The 12315-nt window shown below is 38.8% G+C and overlaps 1 protein-coding gene across 1 annotated transcript; it reads left to right on the top strand.

The window, feature by feature from the left end:
* The first annotated feature begins 847 nt into the window (after nt 1–847).
* On the top strand, nt 848–12123 carry LOC109043244 (aminomethyltransferase, mitochondrial). Its single transcript, XM_019060387.2, is given in 7 exon segments — nt 848–991; nt 2994–3118; nt 3870–4126; nt 4128–4155; nt 5356–5842; nt 10358–10440; nt 11391–12123. Coding segments are annotated over 6 exon segments (1323 nt in total). The 5' UTR covers nt 848–991; nt 2994–3015; the 3' UTR covers nt 11756–12123.
* The last annotated feature ends 192 nt before the right edge of the window (nt 12124–12315 follow it).

The following is a 12315-nucleotide window of genomic DNA, read 5'->3' as shown; positions in this document are numbered from 1 at the left end:
ATTTTCTTCCTATTTTTAATCCAGCACGCAGCAATATTAGTCACCGTATAAAATGGGTCACTAAACTTCGTATTTTTCATTTAATATTCAGTGTCAGGTCAATAGATTACGTGGTGATTTACTTCGTATTTTTGGATCCAAAATCCCAGACATATCCGACTTTTAAAAAGTTCTAAGACTCGATGGTATTTCAAACGCGACAGAATGGCGGGAAAATACTTGCAATGCAGTACTGCGGTAGGCAAACCGCTATCTCCTCTCATTTTCCACTGATGTTCATTAAAATAAAATATATTTCGACGTGGAATTGTTCCTTGTTTACTACAGATAACTTGAATGAGATTAGATTCTTTGGTTCTGAGGATCAAGTTTCGACTTTCTCATTGTTTTCATACGCGGGGAGTAGAAATATATTTGACAGAAGTCGTAAAAACCCGTGCTTGCTTCTGATTGGTACCGAATGACATCATTCGGTTTGGCGCGAAACCGGGGAGTTTTAATTTTGCAGAAAAGTTGCGCTTTTTTAACGCGTATTTCTCGGTTTTTGAGTTACATTTTCGCGTTTTCAAAGCGAGTATCGTGATTTACGCGTCATTTACCTTCAGAAAAATGTATGCACACGTCAAAATCCATTCATGATTTATTGACCTATTGGTCACCGTGTAAAATTATGAGGCATTTGAAGCACTGAACTGCACGTAAACTTGTAGATTTCTATTTTCCTGTTAATTAAATTTTTCCTCCGAACTTTCATAATCTAAACACACTACGCGATTAATTCCCCCGCTCCAAAGAAACTGAACGCTTATTTGGGAGCGCAATCGCCGAATTGGTTCACGAGCAATATTTTTATTATCAAAACAAGGCTGATAAGGCAGAGGTATCTTTGATCCGTTACGTCTGTCAGATTAATCTGATGGCTCACGTAGACTTATTATTTGCTTTATTCCGATGTGTTCGCACCGGGTAGTGAAAGTTGGCGGAAAGTGAGGTTAGTACTTGATAATTTTTACTCAAAACTCAAGAAGTACAAAAATTAGACAAAATAGCTCCAAAAAATCTGATTCTTAAAAGATGAGAGTTTAAATTACCATCGATGGCTAAAATACGTGACCTCCATCATACGGATTTATATCAGGGAAATCGAAAAATTAGGACATGTAACGTGGAATGGCACACGTTTGTTTTGCTCAAAATTTGTGGGGTAATCTTTGCGCCTTTTTTGAGATAGAGAAGAAGATTAAAACGGGCAACATTTCTCTAAAATGGTATCATTGATAAGGCTTAAAAACGATATTTTCTTCATTAGTATGTGGTGTGACGAGATCAAGAGACATGCTCTCACTCATAGGTTTTCCCAAATTTGGTCACATTATTCCACATTTCCATTTTATACTGTATGTATGTTTATGTATGTATTATTTGCAAATAAATATATATTTGTAGACTATACAAATTTTAAAGCCTTTTACAGGGTTAAATGGACGTGGTTCTACCAAACAGACCTATGTGGCGATGAGAAATGTGGGGTGTGCTCTAGAAATCTGCATAAGAAGCAATGTAAAAGTGGGCGTGGTTCCTTTTGAAGAATTGGAAAAGCGGGATATTGCATTCTATCAAACAGACCTATGTGCAGCTGAGTGCGGAACTCATGAGCCGCGGGCATGGCACGAGAGCGTTGTGGACAGGGCTCATGAGTTAAAGGATCCCTCTAACGATCTCCCCCCTCGCTCGAGTGCGCACTATCATTGCCGCTGACGTCACTGGCGCTTTATTATTCTCATTCACTCTTACGGCCAGAGACTAACGAGCACACCCCATATTTCTCACTTCCACATAGGTCTGTTTGGTAGAAATACGTCCAAATAGAACCCGTGACCAAGCTGGGAATACCGAAGACGTGAGATTAAACCATAGAGTACAATATACCTAATCAGAAATCTTACTTGATAAACTGACGAAAAACTTGAAAATAAACTGGGAGAGATGGGTTCCACGTTTTCAGTTACTTGTCATTTTTATCGAATTTGGAGATCGCATTTCTGTTGTCACAAAACTGAAGAATTCACTTACCAAAGACACGTGAATTCAACGTAATAAAGGCACGGATTTTTTTAGAGGAGAAATACGGCATTCGATACTCATATCGAAACTGCACTAAAATGGGATATTTTTCCTCTAAAAAAATCCTGCTTTTATCGCGTTGAATTTGTTTGTCAAAGGCAAGTGAATTCTTCAGTTTCGTGACACTAGAAAAGTGATCTGAACATTCGATAAAAAAGACAAGTATCTAAAAACATGGAACTAATTAATGCGATTATCGCTCTGACAAGTAATATGGCGTCCATCGAATCACCTTAAACTTAGAACTCAAGCTACTTTTCAAACATATATTTCACTCAAACAAGCTATTCATTTATGAACTGAACTATCAATCGCCTTCAAATCGTGAGCTAGGCAGAAAGCAAGACAACAAAGAGTCCTATCCCGTTCTGTTACGAAGAAGGAGACGAGTTCGCATTAGCTTGTGAATTTAACTGACAATCGCATTAGTATACGTTACAATAAAACCAGGAATTATCAATAGACAAATAGTAAGTTCATACTTAGAACTAGTAGTTTCATTTTTTAGCTGATTTACAGAATGATTTCTGCAAGTTTAAAGACACATCGCATGAAACCTATACGAACTTCCAATTCTTAAAATGTTCAACACTCTTAGTGCATTATCCTCTTTTGCCAGTATAATTCAAAAGCGAACGAATGATGAATCTATGTTACACCAACCATACATATCAACATGACCAACCACACATACCAGGATTTCATGCAGATGTCGATAAGAGTGTTGAAAGAAAATATTCATGCTGGTGTTGGTATGCTGTTGACATGTTATCGGTATGGATGTGTGTTTGGTTCGTTTAATATGCCTTAACATCCTGTATGAGTGTTTATTTTACATATTTACACTGATCATTTTTTCAAATGTTTAGGAGATACTTTTTCAGCGCAGAAATGACAAATCCATCCTTGAGCTCTATGCTCTTCCGCACATCAAGCCAACTGAAATGCATTCCGAACAGAACATTATTCGGAGGAAGAATAGCAAATCCATCAGGTCAGTATAGAAGCCATCATTCATGTGTGGTTATTCATTCCGATTTATCTCTCCCTTCGCTTTTGAAAAACTGCACACGAGATGTGCAATAACAGCGATGAGGCTCAATAAAAATTTCCTGTTTAATTTTTTTCTTAGTTTCTGGTTGAAAATGCGCTTGTGGTAGCTGCAAAACGTCTCGGTTTTGTGTGTTCTGTTTGTATGTTCTTTTGGCCTTAGTCCTATGTTAAGTTATTTATTTTGTAGTATCGTTTCGGGCCGGTTAGGTTGTGTTTCCTAATTATTTTTAGTGGACTAGGAAGCTATACCCCCTAATCCTTCGCGGTTCACCACCCCCCCCTCCCCTCCTGGAGCGTTTCGCACCTCAGGCGTTATGAGTTATTCTGATTGTCCTACTGTAGAGTAAGATACAGCTGATGATACTGACGTTCTAATAGGCAGAACGCCATATGAGCTTTCAGACGTTGCTGAATTTTCTTTGACAAAAGCAAATTTTCGGAATTATTTGTAAATTTTTTTCTTTAAATTTTCTATTCTATTTTCTATTAAATTTTCTGTTCATGCTTGGATTCAAAATGTCTGAAAATCTTAAAGAAAAATTAATATAACTTCCTTCAAAATAAATATTTTCCGAGAGAAAATTTGGCAACATTTGAATGCTCATTCGGCGTTTTTTGTTAGCACCGCAGAATAACCTTCACCCACTTTTCCGTTCTTAAACACAATTTGATTATTTTTTCTTTTAATTTAGGGGTTTCTGCATCTCGGGCATTCGCAGCAGAGGCGCACAGTAAACAAGACGACAAGCCAGCTCGAACGTCCCTTTACGACCTGCACGTGCAAAATAGCGGGAAAATGGTCGACTTTGCCGGGTACTTACTCCCGGTGCAGTACGGAAACGTGAGCATAACAGAGTCTCACCTCCACACCAGATCACAGTGCTCGATTTTCGACGTCTCTCACATGCTCCAGACCGAGATCACCGGCCCCGATGCCTTCGACCTGCTAGGAGAGTGTCTGCGTCACTGATGTTCAAGGTTTTTATGACTCTACAACTGCTTTTTTTTCTCCATATAAATTTTAAAAAAATGAAAAAATACAAAAAAATACAAAATACAAAAAAATAAAATAAATACAGAAAAAAATACAAAAATGAAAAAAAATAAAAAATATAAAAAATACAAAAATGTAGAAAAAAATACAAAAAAAAAAAAAAAAAAAATAATGTAATGATGGACCAACGATGGGGTCCATCATGGGATTCCGTATAGTTAGTCTATTACTCACTTCCTTTGTCCATTGCAACCGCCCACTTCCATCAATACTGCTGTGCTAAGGAAGAACGCCGTATGAACATTCGAGAGTTGCCAAAGTTCCTTCGATGAAATGTTTATTTTTGAGAAAAATTACGAATATTTTTCCTTGAAATTTTCAGAAGTTTTAGATCCAATTACAAACAAAATTATTTGAGAAATTGGTAAACAAATATTAAAAAAAAAAAAAAAAAAAAAAAAAAAAAAAAAAAAAAATCCTGAAAATTAGTGATTTGCCAGGAGTAATTTGGCAACGTCTGAAGGCTCATACGGCGTTTTTACTTAGCACGGCAGAACAGGAGCTCTCCATATCCCATTCGTCCTCTTTGTCTATCGATTTGTCTATCAATTTCAATAATCGCACCTCTGACATCACTCAAAAAAAGGTATGACTCTGAGACCCATAAAAAATGGCTCGGAGATCCATAATTTCTAACCAAAGTGACTTACCGTCCACAGTATGGCTTTCTGAGCCATACTTTATTGGTCGTGAACCTATGAGCATGACTCCACGAACTATATTCTATGGCTCCATGATCCATAACTCGGCCCGGTAAGTCACTCTTCCCATACTAGAGTCCCTTTATACTGAGAGACAAGACAACACCCCTCATGGAGTCACGAACGGGAATAAAGATTACACAAATTGAACGTTTTTCGTAATCTTTGATCGGCTCATTCTTAAATTCCTTTCACCGTTCCTTCTCTCATTCCGTTTGCTCCTTGTCGAACCCGAAATTCCTCGGTCCATTCCAGATTATAATCTTTGCGACTGGTGAAAATGTAATATTTATTCCCGTTTGTGACACTGTGAAGGCCTAAAATCCGGTTAACCGATCAGAAATGGATTCGCATTGTCTTGACTCTCAGTATTAAGGGACTCTATCCCATACTTGTTTTTTGAGTGTACTTTAAAAATTCCAGGTCTAGGACTCCACAAAAGCGCGCTGAGCGTGTTCACGAACTCCGAGGGCGGGATCGAGGACGACTTCGTGGTGACGAAGAGCGGCGAGCAGAGCCTCTACGTCGTCTCCAACGCGGCACGAAAGCGCGTCGTCGCCGATCTCCTCCTCACGGCGGCCGACAAGTTCAAATCCAGCGGGAAAACCGCGCAAGTGACGTTCCGCGACCCGGAGGAGCGAGCGCTGCTGGCCGTGCAGGGACCCCGAGCGGCGCAGATTCTCCAGCCTTTGGTCGATATGGACTTGAGCTCTTTCTACTTTATGAGCAGCGCCGCGGTCGCCCTCAAGGACGCCCCGGATTCGCGGATCACCCGGTGTGGCTACACGGGGGAGGACGGGTTCGAGGTGGCGATCGATGCTCGGAAGGCGCCTGATTTCGTTCAGGGTTTGTTGCAGAAACATCCGGATCTGGTGAAGCTGGCTGGTCTTGGAGCCAGGGATTCGCTCAGGTTAGTTGAATTGCAGAAGCAACCTGCGGGCTGATGATTGAAATTAATAGACATAGTAAAAGACAGAGAAGATTTGGGGCAAATGAAGCGATCTTATTGGTGGAAGGAGGAGGTTGCTATGGATGAGGGTGGTAAGTGATTGCAACCGACGAGAGACCTTTAGTCATTTCCCCACCATTCATCATTTTCCCCCTTAGTCTGTAGCAACCACCCGTTTCAACCAAGAGGATTGCTCCATATATCCCCTATGTCTTCTTTGTCTATCGCTATGTCTATTAATTTAAATAATCAGTCCCCCGCGGGATCATTATTACAATAGATAGATCTAGGCATGACTAGGCATGGTCCGATTGTCGATTCATAACAAGTTAATCAATTAATCGAACGCTTAGTAATCGATTACAATAGTTGATTAACGGCTATCCGATTAACCGTCTAATTGATTGTTAGTTTACGATTAATCAGAGATCAGAGGTTATGTTATAAAAAGTTTTTTCGCGCCAAAGAATCTAATACATTCAAACGATTTTAGTTGTCAAACTAGTCATATTTAGGACATTTCCAAAAAAATCGATTAATTATCGATTATTTTGCCGCCGAGTATTCGCTTGATCGATAAGGTACGTGTTTCGATTAACGATTATACATCATTCGATTTTTTAAATAATCGAACATGCCTACGATAGATAAAGAGGACAAAGGAAAAATGGAGCGATCCTATTGGTGAAGGCGGGTGGTTACAATGCACAAAGAAGGTACTTAAGTAACTAACGGGAACCGGGGAACCCATAAGAGATCTACTGTTAGTCCATCATTTTCTCCCTTGGTCTGCGACAACCACCCATTTCAAACGATAAAGGATCGCTTCATTTTCCCTAGGTCTTCTTTGTCTATCGCTTTGTCTACCAATTTCATTAATCGGTCTGTATTTAGAGCTATCCAATTACCTTACGGTTCAGGTATGAAACCGCTGATTCAAAGTTTCTGGTTACAAAGACAAACTTAAGCGGGCTGATTATTGAAATTGATAAACAAAGCTATGAACAAAGAAGACAACGGGAAAATGAGGCGTTTATATGAGTGGAAGTGGGTGGTTACAATGGACACATGAGGTGAGTAATAGACTAATCAACGGCAATTCACGAGGGATCGTATAGTCAGTTCATCATTTTCTCCCTTGGTCTACAACAATCACCCATTTCAACCAATGGGATCGCTCAATTTTCCCTATGTCTTCTTTGTCTATCGCTTTGTCTATCGATTTCAATAATCAGCCCGCTGACCTGCGAAGTTACTCGTCTATATTACCAATGCAACTTGTCCAGGTAGCTTTGTTACTCGCATAGATTCACGCATGTCCACCTATGCGTGTAGTAGAATTAGTGTCATTATGTACATCTCTGGAGACTTAAACGCCGGGGTAAGAAAGTAAGCGACAATTTCAAAATTTGCAATGATTACTTCAGACTAAAATTGATGATTTTAAGCCAAAAAATGAGTGGCGATTTTTGGAAATTGTTAAGAATTTTCGGCTCATAGTGACGTTTCATTAAAATATTTCATAGAGAATGAAATATTTTTACTTTTTGACAGTCATTCAAAAGTTGAATTGTATTCCGAGAGTTTTGATGAGGATTCCTTTAAAAGACAGATTATTACCAATTTTCGATAATTTTGAAGGGACCAAGATAGCACTCTACGCCACTTCCGCCATCTTTAAGCTTTGAAATTCAAAACTTTGACTGAAAATTCGACCTCTACGTGAAAAACATCCACTGCCACCAAGTCTCACAAAAATGAATCAAGCAGGCTCCGAGATAGCATTTTAGGCCGCATCCAGTATAATGGATTTTTAAATTATGAAAATTTGAGTTGGAATTCAAGGTTTCCGTCAAAAAATGCCACCTTGTACCGAGTTTCAAGAAACGTCCAGGAGTGTATTGACGGCGGCAATCGTGATCTTCTGCCATCAAGTCGAGGCGATACGCTTGAAGGCGCTCTGAGCAACTATTCCACCTCGGAAGTATTGCACAGTATCAGACGAAATGGAAGGCGCACTAACGTAGGCAACTTGACTGATAGCGTTAATCGTACGATATGCGACTCCTGTTCGATCAATTTGTTTGAAACTCGGTACCAGGTGGTATTTTTTGACGGAAAACCTGACTTTCAACTCAAATTTTCATAATTCAAAAATTCAAGATAGTGGATGCGTTCTAAAATGCTATCTCGGCACCTGTTTGATTCCTTTCTGTGAGACTTGGTGGCAATGGATGTTTTTCACATGAGGTCGAATTTTCATTCAAAATTTTAAAATTCAAAAGTTGGAGATGGCGGATGTGGCCGAGAATGCTATCTTGGTGCCTTCGAAATTATCCGACTTTGCAATAGAGGTGTCTATCCCTTTTAAGTTCAGTTTCAAATCGATAAACTCTCAGCTAACTTAAACCTCGATATCGGCTCGCTTTTCAACCGTTATGAAATAAATATGTTTTTTTTTTTTAAAAATTATTCATGTATTTATTTTTGAATTCCATTTCCAACAGGAGTCGCATATCGCACGATCTATAGGACTCTACGGATGCCAGTAAATTTACATACGTTAGTGCGCCTTCAATTCCGTCTGATACTGTGCAATACTTCCGAGGTGGTATAGTTGCTCAGAGCGCCTTCGAGAGTATCGCCACGACTTGATGGCGGTAGATCACGATTACCGCTGATATTATAATCTAACGCTTGCGCAGTTACACATTTTCTCATCGCCAAAAGTGAGATAAAAAAACGTCCATACCTCAATTTGCGACGTTGCAACTTTTTCACTGCCTATTTTGAATGAGTAAACGAAAATGAACACTTTAAAATCTGCCGTGATTTTTCCGAGATAAGACAAAGTACATTATTTGAATGTGCTGCTGGCGAGCTGATAATAACAGTGATTGTCATTTAGTACGTTTCGGTGTCTTATTACCTCTTCGGGCTCATTTACGTCCAGGGTTATAAAATTTCGGGTCTGTTTTCGTTTGTTCGAGGATTCCTATCTACCACTTCTTATCCTCCCGTTTGATTTAAGCATAAAGTTTAGACATTAGACTGAAATGAAAAATTCAAATTCATCAGTTATTGTTATTATCAGCTCGCTAGCAGCACATTCAAATAATGCTTTTTGTCATATCTCGGAAAAATTACGGCAGATTTTAAGTGTTCGTGTTCTTCTACCCGTTCAAAATAGGCAGTGAAAAAGTTTGCAACGTCGCAAATTGAGGTATGGATATTTATTATTTCACTGTCGGTGATGGGAAAATGTGTAACTACGCACGCGTTATAGTGTAATATCGGCGGCAATCGTGGTCTTCTGCCATCAAGTCAAGTCGATACTCTTGAAGGCGCTATGAGCAACTATATCACCTCGGAAGTATTGCACAGTATCAGACGAGATTGAAGGCGCGTTAAAGTTGGCAAATTGACTGGTGGCGTTTATCGTGCGGTATGCGACTCCTGTTCGATCGATTTTCTTGAAACTCGGTGCCAGGTGGTATTTTCTGACGGGAACCCTGAATTTCAACTCAAATTTTCATAATTCAAAACTTCAAGATAGTGGATGCGGCCTAAAATGCTTTCTCGGATCCTGTTTGATTCATTTTTGTGAGACTTGGTGGCAGTAGATGTTTTCCACTTAGAGGTCGAATTTTCAGTCAAAGTTTTAAATTTCATAACTCCAAGATGGCGGAGGTGGCTGAGAGTGCTAAATTGAGGTATGGATGTATTTCATCTCTCCGTCAATGATGAGAAAATGTGTAAATCCACACGTTCTGAGGTGAAATGTCGGCGGCAGTCGTGATCTTCCGCCATCAAGTCGAGGCGATACGCTTGAAGGCGCTCTGAGCAACTATTCCACCTCGGAAATGTTGCACAGTATCAGACAAAATTGAAGGCGCACTAACGTTGGCAAATTGACTAGTAGCGTTTTTCGTACGATATGCGACTCCTGTTCGCTCGATTTTTTTAAAACTCGGTGCCAGGTGGCATTTTTAAATTTAAAAATCCAAGATGGCGTATGTGGTCTAGAATACTATCTTTGTGCCTTCGAAATTATCCGACTTGGCAATCGAGAAGTTCAGTTTCAAAATTGATGTACTCTCAGCAACTTAAACCTCATTATCGGCGCGCTCTTCAACCCTTTCGTCATAAATCTGCTTGTTTTTTTAAATTATTCATGTATTTATTTTTTTATTCCATTTCCGGAGGAATATAATTCAATTTTGTAGTCTTTATATCACAGACGCAAAAGCAAAGGATAGAAAAGGGCTCAATGGATACTTCTCGCCCTCTTGTTATACTATTTACTACGATAGGTACTGCTTGACTGCGATTTTGTAGTTTCACGCAATTTCATGGTTATATAAATTGTTGAGCTTGCACATTTCTAGTGTTCAGCGCAACATAAAATGAAATCAATGTGTTGAAATAAATATAAAAATAAATTATTACTTACTATGTTTATTTCCGTATTTACAGGATAGAGGCCGGCTTATGTCTTTATGGAAATGAAATCGATTCAACCACGACACCGCCAGAGGCAGGTCTTACATGGACCATTGGTAAGTTTCAATATTTTACCCCCATTTAGATAAGGGGTCGTTCATAAATTCTGTAATGTCTTAGGGGAGAAGGGGGTTGAGGAGAGCGTTACGCCTTTTTATGTTTGGATTCTTTTGTCAAGGCATAGGAACCTACGTCACAAACATGTTACGAGAGGGAGGGAGGTCAAAACTGCAAAAAAGAGAATTAATATTTAAGCTGATAGCCCAAAAATAAAATAAGAAGTTTACAGAGGAGCGCACCTAAGTTAATCAGTCTTGTAAAGCAAGGGAAACTACTGAATGGCTGCAGTAAAAAAATATGTACCTCTGATCCATCATGCAGCCGCGGTTAAAACTCTCTATTTATGTTTGATTTATTTAAAGGATAACTGACCATAAAATCCTCCTCATATCTCCTTGAAATATTTTGCGCATTATCTATAAACTCTCTTCAGTCATTCAAAATTTTGCGCAGAAAATAAAATTTCTAAAAAACTCTTGGTTGATTTACAAGGAAAAAATAAGACAAGAGCGGAGACTTGCAACGTTACAGCGGAATAAGAAACGGCAGATTTTGAAGTTTCAGCCCTAAAAAGGACGGTAGCCCCTGCACATGAGCCTAGAGAATCATTCTAAACCGAAAAGTTGGCAAAATTCACAGAAATGAAAGCAGAATACTCTTTGGAAAAAAATTTGGCACTCGATAAAGAAATCGATAGTTGCATCAATTGCAAGATTGTTTCCAAACAGGATTCTGCTTTCATTTCCCTAAATTTTGCCAAATTATTGTTTTAAAATGATTCTTTAGGCTCATGCGCAGGGGCGATCCTCCTTTTTTAACTAAGAATTCAAAATCTGCCAAGATTTTTAACATTATCGATGCAGCATATTGCATACCAGTTCGAACACGTCAGAAACCTTAACGAATCGCCTTAAATATGAGAGCCAAATTTTGATTATTATTACAGGGAAGAAACGACGCGAAAGAGCAGATTTTCCCGGCGCGTCGAAGATTCTGGAGCAAATCAAGGAAGGCGGCGCATATAAACAAAGAGTTGGGCTCGTCCAAGAGGGCAAAGGATTGTGCCCACGAAATGGAGCTGAAATTCTCACATTGGACATAGCTCCGCATTACTACCCGGTTGGCAAAGTGACCAGCGGATGTCCGTCTCCAACCCTGAAGACAAACATAGCCATGGGAACTTTACCCAGGTCTCTTGCAAAGCCTGGCAATGTGGTCTTCATCGCGAATAAAAACAATCTCACGAAACTGACTGTAACAAAAATGCCGTTTGTGCCTGCGAAGTATTTTACTAAGCCCAAGAAGAAATAAACGATACGTTTGGTCTAGGTTTATATATTTGATCTGAATATGAGATGAAACTTTAGCCAGTACACAAGCAGCATTTTTCAACAGAAAAATTGCGGTATTTTGAAATTAAGGTGCGATTTTTTAGCGATAAAATCGCTAGGATCATCAACATCTGAGCGATTGTTTTCAATTTCACCGTAATTTTCTCACTAAAAAATCGCAATCCATAAAATCGAAATTTAATCTCATGTTAATTGTACAGACACTTCCCTAAATTGCTGCAACAACTACACCACAATCACCACATTTAAAGTCATTACCTGAATGTTATAAAAATTGTGCAAATTTATCATCTTCTCAGCGGAAAATCAAAAGGATGTAATTTTGTAGTTTTTGTATTTGTTTCCCTCACTTTTCTCTCATGATAACGTACGAAAAATGAACATCAATAATTTGATAAATAATAGCCTCACGAAATTTTTCTCTGAAAACCCATCATCATGAATAAATTTGGATCCATACTCAAAAAAAAAAAAAAAAAAAAAAAAAAAATTGAGATTTAGTTGCTTAGTTTTTGAACA

Source organism: Bemisia tabaci, chromosome 8 (genome assembly GCF_918797505.1).
Source record: "Bemisia tabaci chromosome 8, PGI_BMITA_v3".
Lineage (NCBI taxonomy): Eukaryota > Metazoa > Arthropoda > Insecta > Hemiptera > Aleyrodidae > Bemisia > Bemisia tabaci.
The sequence above is the reverse complement of the archived record's forward strand: the minus strand, read 5'-3'. Positions and strand labels throughout refer to the sequence as shown.